This window comes from Brienomyrus brachyistius, unplaced genomic scaffold (genome assembly GCF_023856365.1).
Source record: "Brienomyrus brachyistius isolate T26 unplaced genomic scaffold, BBRACH_0.4 scaffold49, whole genome shotgun sequence".
Lineage (NCBI taxonomy): Eukaryota > Metazoa > Chordata > Actinopteri > Osteoglossiformes > Mormyridae > Brienomyrus > Brienomyrus brachyistius.
The window spans coordinates 1741987-1758553 of record NW_026042324.1 but is presented as its reverse complement, the minus strand read 5'-3'; the positions used below and the strand labels follow the sequence as shown (position 1 = coordinate 1758553).

General features: G+C 38.9%; 1 protein-coding gene across 3 annotated transcripts in view; it reads right to left on the bottom strand.

Annotated features, from left to right (window-relative positions):
* Nucleotides 1-9884: 9884 nt before the first annotated feature.
* LOC125723476 (low-density lipoprotein receptor-related protein 4-like) overlaps nt 9885-16567 on the bottom strand; it is a 103602-nt gene continuing 96919 nt past the window's right edge. The window contains exons 30-39 of one of the 3 annotated variants that reach the window (XM_049000077.1): nt 13461-13595; nt 12815-12923; nt 12442-12634; nt 12159-12272; nt 11957-12047; nt 11688-11752; nt 11509-11596; nt 11271-11412; nt 10935-11002; nt 10178-10311 (exon numbers count right to left, since the gene is read on the bottom strand). In XM_049000077.1, the coding sequence (XP_048856034.1) occupies nt 10961-11002; nt 11271-11412; nt 11509-11596; nt 11688-11752; nt 11957-12047; nt 12159-12272; nt 12442-12634; nt 12815-12923; nt 13461-13595 (979 nt within the window). In that variant the 3' untranslated portion in view covers nt 10178-10311; nt 10935-10960. Of the gene's footprint in view, nt 10312-10934; nt 11003-11270; nt 11413-11508; nt 11597-11687; nt 11753-11956; nt 12048-12158; nt 12273-12441; nt 12635-12814; nt 12924-13460; nt 13596-16567 lie in introns of all 3 variants that reach the window. The other 2 variants (XM_049000075.1, XM_049000076.1) reach the window with 2 other exon arrangements.

Sequence of the window (16567 nt, the reverse complement as noted above, 5' to 3'; positions counted from 1 at the left end):
AAGAGGACGAAGGTCCAAGCCGTTAGATTCTTGGTGCTCCCTGTCTTGCAGTATGGCTGTGAGACATTGACACCATCCAGTGAACTGAAATGAAGACTAGACTCCTTTGGTACTGTGTCTCTTCAGAGAATCCGTGGGTATCGCTGGTTTGACTTTGAGTCGAATGAGTGTTTGCTAGAGGAATCCCGAATGAGGCACAATACCTGCATTGTGAGGGAGTGTCAGTTACAGCACTATGGACATGTGGCGTGTTTCCCTGAGGTTAATCCGGCTCGTAGGATCCTCATTGCAGCAAATGGCTGGACCAGGCCAAAGTGGACACCCACGTAACACCTGGCTGTGGCAGATGCCCATTTCTGGAGGACTGCTGGAGTTTAGCTGTGTAGTGGGTGCGGCAACCCGCACCAACATGACCTGACCTGACCTCACCGTCTGACAGAAGTAAGGGCTGGAATTCCAACAAGGCATTTCAAGCAGATTTGAGAAGAGTGGTTTCTAAGATAGGAAAAACTATATTTATCCTACAAGGGGAAATTTGGGTGCTGCAGCAGCGAATAAAGAAAAGAAATAAGATATAAACAGAATAAAAAACAACTAAAAGCAATAGGTTGTTCTTGCAATGAATTTGTAGTGCACCAGTAAATAAGCTAGAATATAAAAACTGTGCAGTGCAAAACTTCACAAGACTATACATTCAAGTTTACATTGGATTCTGATATTGCACATACCTATACTTACAATTGTTAGTAGGCTTTGCACATAGTTTGAGGGTAATGCAATGTAGTGTTATAGTGAATCCTGGTTCTACTGAGAGCAATGGCTGTTGTAGAGTCTGATGGCAGCAAGAATAAAGGACATCCAGTAGCATTCCTTCAGGCATCATGAGTGCCACAGTCCTGCTACTCAGTTCCCCCAGGGTTTCCTGTAATGAGTGGTCAGGATTGCACATTACATCTGAGAGTTTACAGCTGGACCCTCCTTTCCCCCACTTGCTTAATGTAGTCCAGGGGACGCACCAGTACCTAGCCTGCCTTCCTGATTAGCTTGCCCAGCCTCTTTCTGTCTGCCAGAGATATGCCACTGCTTCCAATATTCCATATAGGACTACTGATACTACTACTGAGTCATGAAAGGTCTTGAGGAGTACTCCTTGGACTCCAAAAGAGCATAATCTCCTGAGTAGATAGAGCTTGCTTTGGCCTTTTCTGTAAATAATAATAACACTTTATTGATACTCATGGGGAAATTCTCTTTTTCCCTACCACACCTTGCTCTCCAAGACATGCATGTAGGCAAGTGCAAGCTTGGCGGCAACAGGGTTGTCATCACTCACGCATCTGGCGTGACATTCACACTTTCAGACTTTCACACTCACACAAGAAATCTTAGGCAAATCTACAGTATTCCGTTATAAACAAAAAGTTAGTTAAATCAACAGCGTTAGGCTACTTTTCAAATCCTACAGACCATTCAAAACATTTATAAGGTAATAAAACTCACATACATGTATATGCATGCACAGACTTGTCTCGAATTGAAAACCTCACATCAGCCAGCTGATCAAAGTTGGCAAAACTGCAGCCAAGGGCAATCACCTGCAGCAATGCCCACAGAGCTAAAAGTTAAGGGCCGTGCTTAAGAACCGACAGGCATATGACTATTCTGCTGAGATCTGGCCCACACCGACAACCTTCCAATCAAGGACCTGAGCATGTGCCTACCTGTAAACAAACCCCTTTGTCATATGTTCTAATCTTGCCTCCTCTATTTTTCGTATTTTGTAGAATTTTGTTTCCTAGTGTTTCATTTGTATCAGTTTTTCTAGTTTCTGTATTTTGTAACTTGTATTCGGTTTTGGTTTTTGCTTCTGTGCCTGTGATTGTGTTTTTGCCTGTCTTTTATTCCCTAGTGTTAGATTCTGTTTCTTAGTTTCTCTGTTAGTTTGAATTCCGGTTGCCTGTTCTTGTGCTGATCCTTTTGTTTCCTGATGTCTCATTGTCCTGCACCCTCCCTGATTGGTTGATTGTTTCATGTCTCACTCCTTTTGTCTTTCCCGTTTTTCAGTTTCTGTATTTAAGCTACTATTGTAGTTTACTTCCCTAGTTGGTCATTGATGTTGTTGTATGTCAGTGGAGTACTTCAGTTGTATTGAGTATATGTTCTCCTGTGTAGTTATTAGTGTATTTTGTTCCCCACCTGCCTGCTCCTTGTTGCCCTGAACTTTTTGTAGTTAGTCATTGTTATCCCCATTTTAGTTTTGACCCCTCGTTGTCTGTTTTTGCTCTGTAAGTTTCTAGTGTTTTCCATGAAAGTACCTAAAGAAAACCAGACTTACCTGAAAAAGTCAGACTCAAACTAGCGCCAGCTCTAAACGTAGCCTCAAGTCGTTCCACTTTAATCAAGGCTCCTTCAAGGCAGACTTGCAAAGTCTTACTTAGTGCATACATCCGCAATATTTAAGAAGCCCAAATGAATGGATGAACGATAGATCGACCAAATGAATCAGAAAGCGTGTAAAAGGAGAGCGGTGTCAAAAGAAAGCGTGTAGAAGAACAAGCGCTGCAGATGGAGCTGTATGAAAAATACAAAGATGTGATCGCTGAAAAAGGCAATACTGTGGTCATAAATACAGCCAAGGAGTTGGCTTGGCAAAGAATTGCAGACTAAATGCGTAAGTTGCGTAAATGTTATAAGTGCATATGTAGTACAGTGGCATGGTGGTACAGTGGTTTATGCTGTCGCCTTACACTGTGAAAGTTCCTGGTTTGATCCCCATAGCCAACAGAGAACCTTTTGGGTTGAATACACATGACACTCTTACTGTACGTATAATGTTATTTTGTATCATTTGATCTCCGTAAAATTCTTTCAATCGCATCCGTGTGTTCTGCACAAATAACCGTATCTTGTCTATTATTTTCAATTTTACTGGCTGCCTATTGACAAATTAATTGGCTGTTTTACTACTAATTTTTAACGTGGAGCCGTAGACAGCAACTAAACAAAATATAAAAATATCTTCCTGTTCATATAATTTGAATTTAATTTAATGTTTGACCTTTGTAATATGGGTACGGTTTTATTTTAATTATTTTGTAAGTAATTGGAATGCTGAGACCTGATTTTTATAGGCTTTATTATATTGATTACATGACATGAATAGTAAGATCGCGGAATTTCGTCCGACGGAATGATCTTTTGGGACTTTCATTTAGACACCGACGGACGTTCATTTAGACACCGCTTAACTAAGTGAGATAGTTAGCCTGGTCCGGAGCAGACTTCTTCACTCGCCTATGTTACCATGGTGACTCAGCGGGGATTCATGTAAGACACGTTGATGGAACTGAACTCCCATTTAAATGAGTCAGACTTTACCTTAATCCTGCTTCGTGGAATACCCCCTAGTTTAGTTAATAAACCCTTGTTGGTTCCTGTGAGCCTCTAGTGGGTCGTCCACCTTCCTGCCTGCACCATGCCTCATCCTGGCGTTGTCTACACTCGAATCCATGACAGGTCAAGATACTTCTCCAAGATAATAAAGAAGATGTGAGACCAGCATGGATGGTGCAAAAGATAGGATTTATTGTGATTGCATAGACAAACACAGTTTTAGCGCAGGTGGAATGTTCAGGGATAAGTGTATACCCATTTGATCACAGTGTTTTGTGCTGTACTGAACCCTGCCCAAATACGGCCCATACCCCAAAAAAGGCATGGTTGAATGCAAGTGGTTGAGTAGGTAGGAGATTAATTTGGTTAATGCTTTCAATTTGTATAATGTCATGTTTGAACAAAGTAGCTTGGAAGTTGCATGGATGAAATTGTTTATCCCGAAATAAAAAAAAAAATATATATTTTCCTGATAGCCTGTAGAGCTATTAATTCATCTAGATTGTTTTGGTTCGAGTTGCCAGGTTTTGAAAATATTGGCTATATAGATGCTTTCCCTTGAATATTATGAGACTAAATGGCACTTGAGTTGTGATGTTCAAAGCCCCCCCCCCCCCCCCCCCAAAAAAAAAAATAATAATAATAATAACAGCAATTTCTATTACCAGAAATCGACATTGTTACTCAAGATAATCCACAAAACGTGTTGTGAGTAGTTTCATGTAGGATCTATTTTTATTGCTCATATTACTGCACACTGAGTGTGAGGCTCTTGTGGATAAGTAGATGCTTGCTACCTTCAGCACAGTGATAACAGGTGTCATGTACAGTTTGGTGGAAATAAAACAGTTCCTACGCGAAAATGTTCACAAAAAGGTCTGTGGATTTTCATGAGCAACTGAGTAATGATTTACACCAAAACAATCTAGACTGATAAATGGCACTGCAGGCTAATAGAAAAATATCTATTTTTGATTTTAAGGTGGTGGACTAAGAGAGTGGTGAACCCCATGAAATGGGGTGGGGGGTTTGAGCAGTGATGGGGTGAGGAGGTAAAAGGATTAGCCTTGATTTTGCAGGTGTTTTGTGGGGATCCATCCAAGCACTGGTACCAAGACCACTGCCAGAAAGGCGCTGAGTAAAAACAGTGGACTGATGGTACAGAAGAAGAATGAGGCTGTGAATGCAAATGCCTGCAGTCTTCTAAGGAGGGTAATGGACTGTCTGTGTGTGCACATGTGTGCACTTCTCCGTCTCGCTGTGTCCCATGTGTAACACACTTTCTTTCACATTAGACACACATGCTTTCACACACTCAAGTACACAAAAATCACATACACAAATTTACACACTCAAACCAACAAATGTAATACACACGTTCATAAACTCACACACAAACATTACACACGCACAAAATTCACACACAAGAATTACACGCAGGCCCTCTACTTTTAGATCATTTCGTGGAAGATGCACACAAACACACACACACACGCATACACTCGGACACACACATTCTCACTCTCTGTCACAAACAAACTCAGACACATATTCATACATAAACATATGAAGTCCCATACAACCTGTCATTCACATACAAACATTACACATGCACATTTTAGATTACTCTATCGTGAAAGTAAAAATGCAACTTCAAATTACTGTTCTTATTGATCATTATATGCCTATATTGTTTAGATTTTAGATTAGTCATGTTCGGATAAAATGTCTCTGTGCTGAATTGCTAACTCACAAGAAGTGACTGCAATTCACGCACTCACACATTAACATTATATACAAACCAGGATAAAAGATTACTCACTCACTCCATCACTCAGTCACTCACATGCACGCACATACGCACAAATTGCACTGCCTCTCATGACTTGGATGGATGCAGTATGTACGAATAATGTTTGTTTAGTTTTTATATTAGCCAAGTTCAGATACTATTTTTCAGTGGTGAATTACTGTCAGAACATTTGGCTGAATACTGAGTCAGATATAAAGGAAAGACAGTCTACCTTATTGCTGTCATTAAGGCTGATTGCAATACAGTAGAATGTTTCATATTTTCCGGTGTTTACTAGCTTGGTGTGGATTTTCATCTTTGTGATGTTTTGCCCATTTATCAGTAAAATACTAAAAAGCGTAATGTGTTCTTTGTTCTGTAGGTTATACAAATGAGATCATGCTATTTTAAATTGCTGTATTTTCACTGAAAAATACTCTGAATATTTGTATTATACAGTATACAGTACTTTATAGGTAACTACTATTGCCAGGTAATTATTGTAATTAATAAAATTACAGTAAGTTAATGTAAATACTTATTTCAGTATTTAACTGTAAAACATGACTTTGCAGGTACAGTACAGTAAAAACTGTAAAACTAACCTTTTGAACAGTAAATAAGTTTTTCTGACACAATAAATGTACTGTGATATCATTCATGGTATATTACTGCGAATTTACGGTTCTTTATCTGCAACTTTTTTGCCAATAATTTACTGTAAATTTCACAAGTAATTTTTTACAGTGCAGGCTCCACCCATCAAAGTCCATTATCACCTCTGGGTTCTCCCTCTCATCATTCTTGATGCACACACCAATGGTTGAATTATCCAAAAACTTTTGTATGTGACAGTTTTGTTATATCTGATGTCTGCTGTATAGAATATGAAGAGGAACAGTGGCAGGGCCGTTCCTTGTAGTACCCCAGGCCTGCACACTACTGTCTGAGATACACAGTCCTGCAGCTTCACATACTGTGGCCTTTTGGTAATTTCTGGAATTTTTGTCCAGGCCACCAGATGCTCTTTGTTTACATTAGTGCTGGTTGAATGGTATTGAAAGCACAGGACAAGTCAAAAAACATATCCCTGACTGTGCTCCCGGCTGTCCCCAAATGCGTGAGCGTGCTTTGTAGTAGAAAGATGATTGCGTCCTCTACCTCAATGTGCGGCTGTGAAGTGAATTGCAGGGGGGCCATTAAGTGACTTGCCAGAGATTGAAGGGTGGCAAGGATGATCCTCTCCAGGGTTAGGTAAATGGTTACAGTTCATACTGAGCAAAATTTCTCAAATGTGTTCTAAATTGATTGATGTAGGGTACAGCTTGTTGTAGTGCATTTGTAGTGATTGAAGTTGAAAATTCTAACGGCACTACAAAATGGCCGACACTACATAGTAAACTATATGGATATTTCGAACAAAGCCTTTGACCCATCTGCTGCTAATTTCTCTGAAGCCAATGAGAGAGTAGCTTAATGTCACATGAGCCAAAGTGAGCAGTGATGGAAATTTTCATATTCTGGGATAAATACAGATACCACACCAAAATGTTACTCATGTAAAAGTCATTCAGTAAAATACTAATTATATATATAATTATATGTTTTACAATTTTTTTTTCTGTGGAAAAAGGTCTGTGAGCCAGACTTCAAAATGAATTATAAACATTTCGCCAGACTGCACCTTTAGGTCTCTAAAAGTGTGGGCATGGCTAAGTTTTGTGTTTCCTCTCGGTGGCATACCTGCTGTGTGCTTTGCATTTTCTATTTGCCTGGCCCAAATTCCAATTGCAAATGTGACTTTTAATGAATTGTTCAACATGTCATGCTCCAAGCTGTTTTTCAGCCATAAAACCAATATAGGCCAGGCTCATTTCAATGTTACTTTACATTATGCACTATGCATTTCATATTTGCTTGAGATGAACAAGACTTCAACATTCTAATAGAAATTGTGGTGTCTTATTCAAATGAATTGCACAGTGTGCCATGTTTCTTGCTATTTTCAGGCATAAAACTAATCTGGACCAGGCTCATTTCGGTGTGTCTTTACATTAGTTTATTGATACATTCCCAATTAGATGAAAGCTGAAAATTTCCAGTCTCCTACTTAGAAAAGTTGGGCTTTTCCATCTATCTTCTGTAACTACCTGTCCTATTCAGGGTTGCGGGGGTCTGGAAGTCTTAATAAGATTTATCGAAGATCAAAGAGAATAAATACAGTAATAATAACAAATAGAGTTATCCTGCTCACAGGGTTAACCTGTTATCAACGCATCCTTCTCTTTGTTGTCAATATCCATTGTTGCTTCATGTCATCCCTGTTTTATTCCATTAATGATCTTCCACTTCAGATGATCTGCAAGCACAGCATGTACCCCAAACCCTACATTTTTAAATTAAGGGTAAACAGAGCACATGTCTGCAGAGTTTCAAAAAGATCCTCCAAGAACGTTTTATGGCACTAACAGGATCAAGTGTCAAAACCATCATCACTATGCGCTGCTACAGCTTCGGCGTGATCAGTCTCAAAATTTAATCACTAATAATTCTTCTCCCATATAATGTCCCTGCAAAGTTTGAAAATGATTCATCAAATAGTTTTAGAGTTATTGTGCTAATGAAAATATGTCTGCTAGTGACTATGGTCTGGTCCTAAAACCATACATATTCCCCACCCGGGGAATAGTATTAATTGTGGGGTCCACTACCTTTTATCTATTTTAGATAAAAATTAGATAACCTGTTTTTTTCAGTAAGCTGAACCTACAGCTGATTCTTTTTCAGCCCTCACCAAAGCTGTGCACTTCTCAAATGACCTTCAAATGCCCCCAAATAGGACGTTTTTGAAACAGGAACTTTAAATACTAAACTATATAAATGCAGGCGTGACAGATGTATAGCTAGCATGCAAGTCACATTACATAACAAAAGCCATATTTTTCTTTTAATGCAAATAGTTTTATATTATACAAAAGCAAATGGATACTCTCACTATATCACACAAATAGCTTGTTAGTATGGCAAATTGAATTACATATTCAGTCTTTTAAAATTTACAAATTTAAATGACAAACAAAAAATATATATAATATTTATAAATATTTTAGTTAACTTTACAACAGTTATATGTGACCAATAACAAAAAGCACTATTAAATAACTGGCATCAACCCTGTCATTTACAAGGATCCAGACAAACACAGTGGTTAAATAAATCCAGCAAAGTGTTCCTTTCCAGTGAGTAATTAAAATGTCAAAACAATCAAGAATCCCTTTGTACAAAACTCTTTATACAATAAAAGCAACACAAGATATTTTTTTAACAGTTAAAAAGTTTTATACAACATCATTAGTTACCTAAGTCTGAGAATAAAACGTGGATGTGTCTGAATAGTTTTACAGATGAGCAAAGCTTTAGACTAAAACTCTGTCAATCCTGAGCCAGCATACAGAGATCTTAGGTTAAATAGCTGCCAGGACCATGAGCTGTGGGCCTCAGTGCTATTTTAGCAGCAAAACAGCATGGTGCTGAATTTGAAGTTACTTCACGGTACATGACTTTGACATTTTTACATTTAATTTCAGGCAAATTTATACATTTTTGAAATTGTTTCACAAAGATTCTATTTGGGTAGGGGAAAAGATGAATAAAACAGCATGTAAAAGATCCACCAATGTACTGCATTTCTAGCAAGCATTTTCTAATGAGTTGTAATGTACAAAGATCAATACTCCAAACAAAAGGCTTTGTCCAGTTTTTCCCCCCAATATAAATGCTGGTTTCCTCAGAAGAACAACTTAATTTGTCCTTTTTATTGCTCTAGGAATCTAGGAATAAAGCTCTTGCAGTCCTAATATCACAATTTACTATCACAAAATCATTACAGAAACAGCTGAATTTTAATAGCTAAACATTCCTGTGCAGGAGGGAGATAAAAGCTTGGCACTTTACAGATGCACAGATGCATCATCGGGTCTGAATGATGTTTCAGCACAATGTAGCATATTTAACAATTTGATAAGAATATGACTGAGAATGTTTGGCACTTATTCCTCATTAAAATTGCCCACCTTCTGCCATTAAAACTGCTAAAAAATAGCCGTTTTAAAGATATCTATTGCATTTTGGCATGTATTGAAAGAACTCAATATGCTCTTGAAAGGTTCTGGATAAACCCATATTTTGTTGGCACAAAGCCGAGCCAAATTTACAAATTAAAAACACTGCTCTTAAATTTTAGTATAGTAGTACTGTATTATGTGAGCATAATGTAGCGTAAACACCCTTAGTGGAAATAAGTAGGTCTTAACTGACTGAACAGTTCTGACCTTTGGCACTGACATAAATACAGATATCTATCTGTGATAAGTATTAACTACTGAATTGTTTAGAGTTTCCATTATTTTCACCATATCTTTACATCAACAAATCACTCATAAGTACAAAAAGTTCATAAATAGAGTTTATAATCACAACACAAGTGACAGAGAATTTTGTTACTCAGTCCCAGAACAAATTATAATCTTTCTTTTAAAAGTTCTCAAAAAGGTGATCGTACACGAAGAGCACTCCAATAAGACTTTTTTCCTTAAAAAAATGCTTTTATGATGCTCTTCTTCTCAGTGTTCACTCACTCATTTTTTCCAGGGTGTTCATTGCCTTTTCAGTCTTTTGTGTGGAGGGGGGGTGGGGGGGCAGCAATGAGATGGAGAGCAGTACTGGGAGGGGACAGGTGGTGTCTGGCGTAGATGACAGCCTGCTGGGCGTGTTGGGTGTGTAATGGGAGGCGCTGCTCAGACCTCGCTCTCGGTGGAGGGCTTGCGGGGTGTGACCCAGCCTGTGTCAGGCAGGGCCCCGTGCCGCTCAGGCGTGGCCATAGGGACAGTGTTGATGCTAGAGCACTCGGACTGCTCCTCCTGCAGTAGCTGCTCTGTCTCTGTGTCATCCAGGGAGCCGCTGCTAGCTTGGAGCGACACAGTGTCTGTCTTCATGCATACATGGAGTCCGCCCCGCGAAGGTTTGATCTGCTTCAGGTCCTCCCAGTACAGCTCCTCGTTGGAAAGCAGGCAGATGCCCTCAACTATCTTAATCTTCTCCTTGGTATAGCTGTTATCATTGCCAATCTGTGTGGGGAAAGGTGGAAGCTCAGCCACAAACCATACAGCAAACAAAAGCCTACTGTGCACTTTAAGATACAACATTTTTAAAAGTTAGAGTAAATATTTTCTAATCTCCAAAAATTCTGAACTATTTCATAGCTTTTCCAGCAAATCTTATAAAAGGGAAGGTAATTTAGACTTGTCTGTTGCTTCTTATTTAAATGGTCATTCAAATCATGCATCTACAGAACTGAACTGCTGTGAGGCTTTTCAGCCAGTCCAAACAAAAATAATGGACTGAAAAGAAATCATATCTTAGCAAATTCGCTTTTCACCCAGGAAAATTATCTGAAATTATTTGTAACAATACTTTAACATGAATGTCCATGCAATGTGGGAGGCATTAAATATAAACAGAAATCAAACAGAGACTGAAAACACAATGTTATAAAACAAAGGAAAAGCACAGCACCTGCTCTCCTAGAAAGGACTGACAGAAAACATCGTTAGTTTGTCACAAAACCCTAATGGCAGCTCAAGTATATGACATGTTAAAAGCACGTGTAGCATGCAGTGAGAATGTGACATCTATATTCAAATTCAAAATTAGTATTTACAGGTGTAACTTCTTCATGCTATGGAACTACCTTTCATTGATTTTGTGGAAAACAGGTCAAAAGATAAAAGGTGAAAGAGAGTTGTAAGGATGGGAAAGCTGTAGTGAAGGAAAAAAGAAGATGAGCTTTTTGGAAACAGGAATTTTCAGAACAGGAATTTACCCAGCATGGACATACATTAAACATTTTTACAGTGGAGCATCGATAAATTGAATTGTGAAATGTCTTTCCTTGATAAAATCAAACATCACTCATTGGAGTAGACTGATATGTAGAAAAAAAGTACTTAATTTCCATCCTCTTTTTAGGGGAAATGACAAACTGACAAGCCAGAATGCTAATAATAATATGAAAAGATAGACATACCTCTTTCTTATATCGCAGTTGGTTGTAAATCGGAGGTTTTTGCACAGTTTCAATTTTCACTTCCTGTGTCGATGTTCTGTAGGAGGGATTGCTGTAAGTCAGGTTGCTCACTCCAGGGTCAGCATACTTGGATTTTTTATGCCTTTGGGGGAAAGGGGGTGGAAAAAAAAATCACATAATGATCAATAACGCAGCCCAAGAGAATATGGAGAAAACAAAGCATGGGGGTAACACCTACCTATAAATGATAAATGATGCTATTAAAATGAGGATGGCTAAGACGGTAAGTGCCCCTCCGATAACATAGCTGATGTGAAGGCCTTCCCCTGCAAGTAACAAACAAACAACAAAAACTCAGTCATTTCTCAACTTTATTTTTTCAGTAACCCACTGTGACCAACAGTAATTAAACTGTACCATCCGGGACTGTTATCACACTGCTCTTCACACATCTCCCTAGGCTCAAGTTCCTGTCCGTGCAGCTGTGTGACACACAAACAAAAATGTAAATAAACCCAACCAAATTTGTAGAAATGTAACATCATTTGTGTGCTTAGTAAAACCCCATTTCAGCTAAATACCTTAAAGGAAACTTAGTTATCCTTCTTTGTAATTCATTTTAGAACGACTCATAAAAAAGCATTGTGTTTAATCAGCAGAGCTTAACAAATACGCCATTAACTTACTTAACTACTGACGGACTGGAGGGAAGTTTGTCTGTGGCTGAGGGCGTGCTTGTGACACTCTTGCCAGAAGATGTTGGGACATAACCTGAAACTAGATCAAATCAGCTTTTAATGGTTAGGGTCTGCTTGCTGATAGACCAAACCAAGACAAAATGTTTTTTTCTTCTCTTCCTTAAATCAGTTTGCTGTATGTCTTACTTACTGGTAGAACAGGGCATATTGTCCGGCTCATCTGGACATGCACAGACAAAGCTATTGGCTTTAGCGAAGCAGAGATGAGTGCACCCTCCGTTATTCACGCCACAGTGGTTGGTGCCTATATAAATATATAGCACTTTAGCTTTCAAGCTATAAATATCACCGTACAGAGACAGCGGAGACCTCAGTTTGTAAACAGTTTGTTGCAGTTCATACTACAATGGTTTAAGGGACCAATGGGTGTGGGACACAGTGTTTTCCTGGGAACCAAGGAGATTTGCCCTTACCAGTCTGCCGGTGCTGTGACACCACAATGATGTCCATTAATCCCTCTACATTGGCCAGCACTGTCTCCTTGCTGCGGCCTGTATGCTTATCTACACGCTGAATGGACTTGGTTTGCCAGTCCGTCCAGTAAATCCAACGGTCTTGCTGCGAGAGTTGGAAGAGAGGGGTTAGTGCAGAAGTCACTGCCTTCAACTAGGAATGGAAAAATGAAAGACAGGAGGGAGCGGGAAGGAAAAAGGAAGACGGGAGAGAAGAAAAATAAGGGTCAGGAATGGAAGGATGCAGAAGGAATGGTAAGTTATTTACATGAAATGATGAAAAAGAAAGGTGAGTATTCAATGGGGAAAGTGAGTTAAGCTGTCTGACTGGTACCTGTGTGAGGGCGAATGGGTGAGAAACTGGGCTGACCAGGATCTGCCGGAGCCTCCCATTGAGGTCTGAGCTTTCGATCCTGTCCAAGTGGGCGTCCACCCAGAAAATCCTACAGAGAAACACACAATGTCCAAATTATATATCATGCCTTTGAATTCACACTTCATGAGAAGTTGCTGTTGCTATACATCAATCTGTTCTTATTCTCTTTCCTTTACTAAATGCTAATTCCAGAATGTAAGTTATTCAGTAATGGTTCTGCACCAAATCACAGTAAAATACTAGGTGACCTAGAGGCTAGGGGTGTAAAGATGCATCAATGCAGTAAAATTAATCAATAATTAAAGGGTCAAGCAATTGTACCCTTAGCTGTAGGTAATTGTCCTTTTAAGATACAGAAATGGAATTTGAAGAACATTTCTTTACTATTGGGAGTACATTATTGTTGTTTGTACCTTGGGGATATTCCTCAGAGTCCATTTCTGTACCTTAAATTAGACTAAAAGGTACATTTACCTAGACCTAGGATACAACTGGCAGACCCTTAAGGGTACAGCCCCAGTGACAAGCAAAGGTACAAACTAGTATTCTTTTTTCTGACAGCATATTGCAGGCTGCATCGTCTTGCAGCCATCTCAATTCTCACCTGCGTGTGTCATAATCTAATGTCAATCCATTGGGCCAGCCGAGGTCTGTGTCGATCAGAACCTTACGATCAGAACCATCCAGATGTGCTCTCTCAATCTTGGCAATGTGACCCCAGTCTGTCCAGAACAAGTACCTGGAAAACAATACACTAGGCTATGTAACATATTTATAATCTAGCAATTTTAGATTAGGGGTTCCCAACTTTTTGATGATCACCGACTGCCATGTGTTGTGCAACAATTTCCCAGACAGGGTAAAACCTGTCAACCTGGGAGAATGCTGCTCATAGACTGGTACTGGCGCACAAACCAGGGGTTGGCAATCCAATCTAGATTACCTTATCTAGATTATGTATGTACTAGATAATCTTCAATTAGTCTGTCTCACAGATGTGTGGAAAATACTGTTATCTAAATGGTCTATTCTCTTGTGCATGTATCGGGTACATTCTGCCTCTCACTTTTGCATATCTCACTCTGCGATCTAGAAGGCTGTATTAAGTCACATACCTTTTCATGGCTGAATGCAATACTGCAGTTTTCAGAAAGACAAACATGTTACAAAATGAAAATGTTTCTATTTATGATACATTTTGAAATAGATGTCACAATCCAAAAAGCAAGTGAATGATTACATAAATATACACAAATTATATAACAGTATGTAGAAATATGTCACTATATATAAATATATTACCATTGGGCTAGATTCAAGGGACGTTTGCCTTGTCAATGTGCCTAGAAGGTGAATCAATTTGGCTAAACAACTGGTGGATTAAAAAACAGAAAAAAAAAACAACAGGTTTAATGTAAGTAGTGTGATTTTTTAAAACTAATTAAATCAATTAATTAATTGAATTGATGGTGAAATTTAATAAATACATGGAATGGTGGAAGTGCCTCAGAAGCGAGCTTTGGGAACTGAAGTGGTGTTCATCTAGCCATCCAGCTAGATATCAGGAACCTTTTGGAGAACAGAAGAAACTCTTACTAGTTCTTATTGTTATTCTTAATTTGCTTATGTTCTACTGCTAAATTTTATTTTGTTCACAAAAGCAAAAGTGCACTTACTACCCAGATAAATAGCTTTAAAGTTTGTTTTGACTGCTTAAGACTTTTGAAATAATACTGTACTTCCAATGATGGACATTGCATTGCATGTTTCTAGGTGGACTGTCAAAGTGATCTTTCTGCGCTGCCTCGGTTTGAACGGTGCACGTATTCGTATTATTAGTAGGCTGCAGGAGTATCGACAGACTATATATTTCAGAAACACAGTCCTACTCTGTTCAGTATACCATTGTTAAATTGCTTCTTTTTTCTTTATTAATGCTTTGTTTCTTTTACCCCCGCAGTACCAAAAACATACCGAACCATGACTTCACAACCGGGGTACACTATATTATCAAATGTATTGGAACACCCCTCCTGATCATTGAACTCAGGTGTTACAATCACTTCCACAGCCACAGATGTATTAAATCAAACACCTAGGCATGCAGATTGCTTCTACAAACATTTGTGAAAGAATGGGTCGCTCTCAGGAGCTCAGTGAATTCAAGCGCGATACCGTGATGCCACCTATGCAATAAGTCCATTCCTCGCTACTAAATATTCCATGGTCAACAGTTAGTGGTGGTATAACAAAGTAATTGAGAAGAACTCAGCCACAAAGTGGCAGGCCCACGTAAAATCACAGAGCAGGGACAACGCATGCTGAGCCGCACAGTGTGCAGTCGCCAACTGTCTGCAGAGATGATCCCTACAGACCTCCAAACTTCATGTGGCCTTCAGATTAGCTCAAGAACAGTGCGTAGAGAACTTCAGGGAATGGATGTCCATGGCCAAGCATTTGCATCTAAGTCTTACATCACCAAGTGCAATGCAAAGCATTGGATGCAGTGGTGTAAACCACACCGCCACTAGAGTGACAGTGGAGACGTGTTCTCTGGAGCGACGAATTGTCTGACAATCCAATGCATGAGTCTGGGTTTGGCGGTTGCCAGGATAACGCTACTTGCCTGACTGCACTGTGCCAAGTGTAAAGTTTGGTGGAGGGAGGATTATGGTGTGGGGTTGTTTTTCAGGGATTGGGCTTGGCCCCTTAATTCCAGTGAAAAGAACTCTTAATGCTGCAGCATTCGAAGCCATTTTGGACAATTTCACCTTGTGCAAACAGTTTGGGGATGGCCCCTTCCTGTTCCAACATGACTGTACACCAGTCCACAAAGCAAGGTCCATAAGTACATGGATGAGCGGGTCTGGTGTGGAGGAACTTGACTGGACTGCACAGAGCCCTGACCTCAACCTGATAGAACACCTTTGGGATGAATTAGACTCAAATTATACAATCTCATTGTCTAAAATGTTGATTTTGCCTTGGAGTAGTTAATCGTGTATCATATATCATATCATATCATATCATATCATATCATATCATATTATTTCAGCCTGTAATAAATAAGAATATTCATTGAATCCATGGAGAGTTGAGAAAAAAAAATCATCCAAAAAAAAAAAAAAACTTATACAAATCAATTGTTTATTGTAGCTTACATGTAGCCAAGTTGAAAGATAAAAAAAAATCCAGGTTTTTTTGTTATTCTCAAAGCTGCAGCTAAAGTGTCTACTTTGGCCTCATTAAATCGGAGCTACAAATGATCATTTTAATAATCGTAATGGGTTAAGGTCATTTGCTCTGCACAAAATTCAAATGTTGTATTTCATTGAAACATTTCGTTATTGTTGAAGGATTGTAACATTCAATGACTAAATATAAGCATAGTAGGCTACCGCCATGCTTTCTTTTTTCAAAATAAAAGAATTTCTCCAAATTTCAATTAGGTTCATAATGTAAATGAAATAGTCCTATTCCTTGTTTTGCTTGATGGCAAAATCATTGAAGGCGTAAACCCCATTTCTTTCTTAATAAATTAATTATGCTTCTTGCATGGCCATGCCTTCTTTTTCAGGTTAAGTGCAATGGGCGTAACCACATTGATGAGGGGAGAAAATGCGTAACATTTTAAGCTTTTCAGACTTACATGCTTAGTGGGAGAATAGACCTCAATCAATATATTCATATTCCTAATGCCTTATACACAAT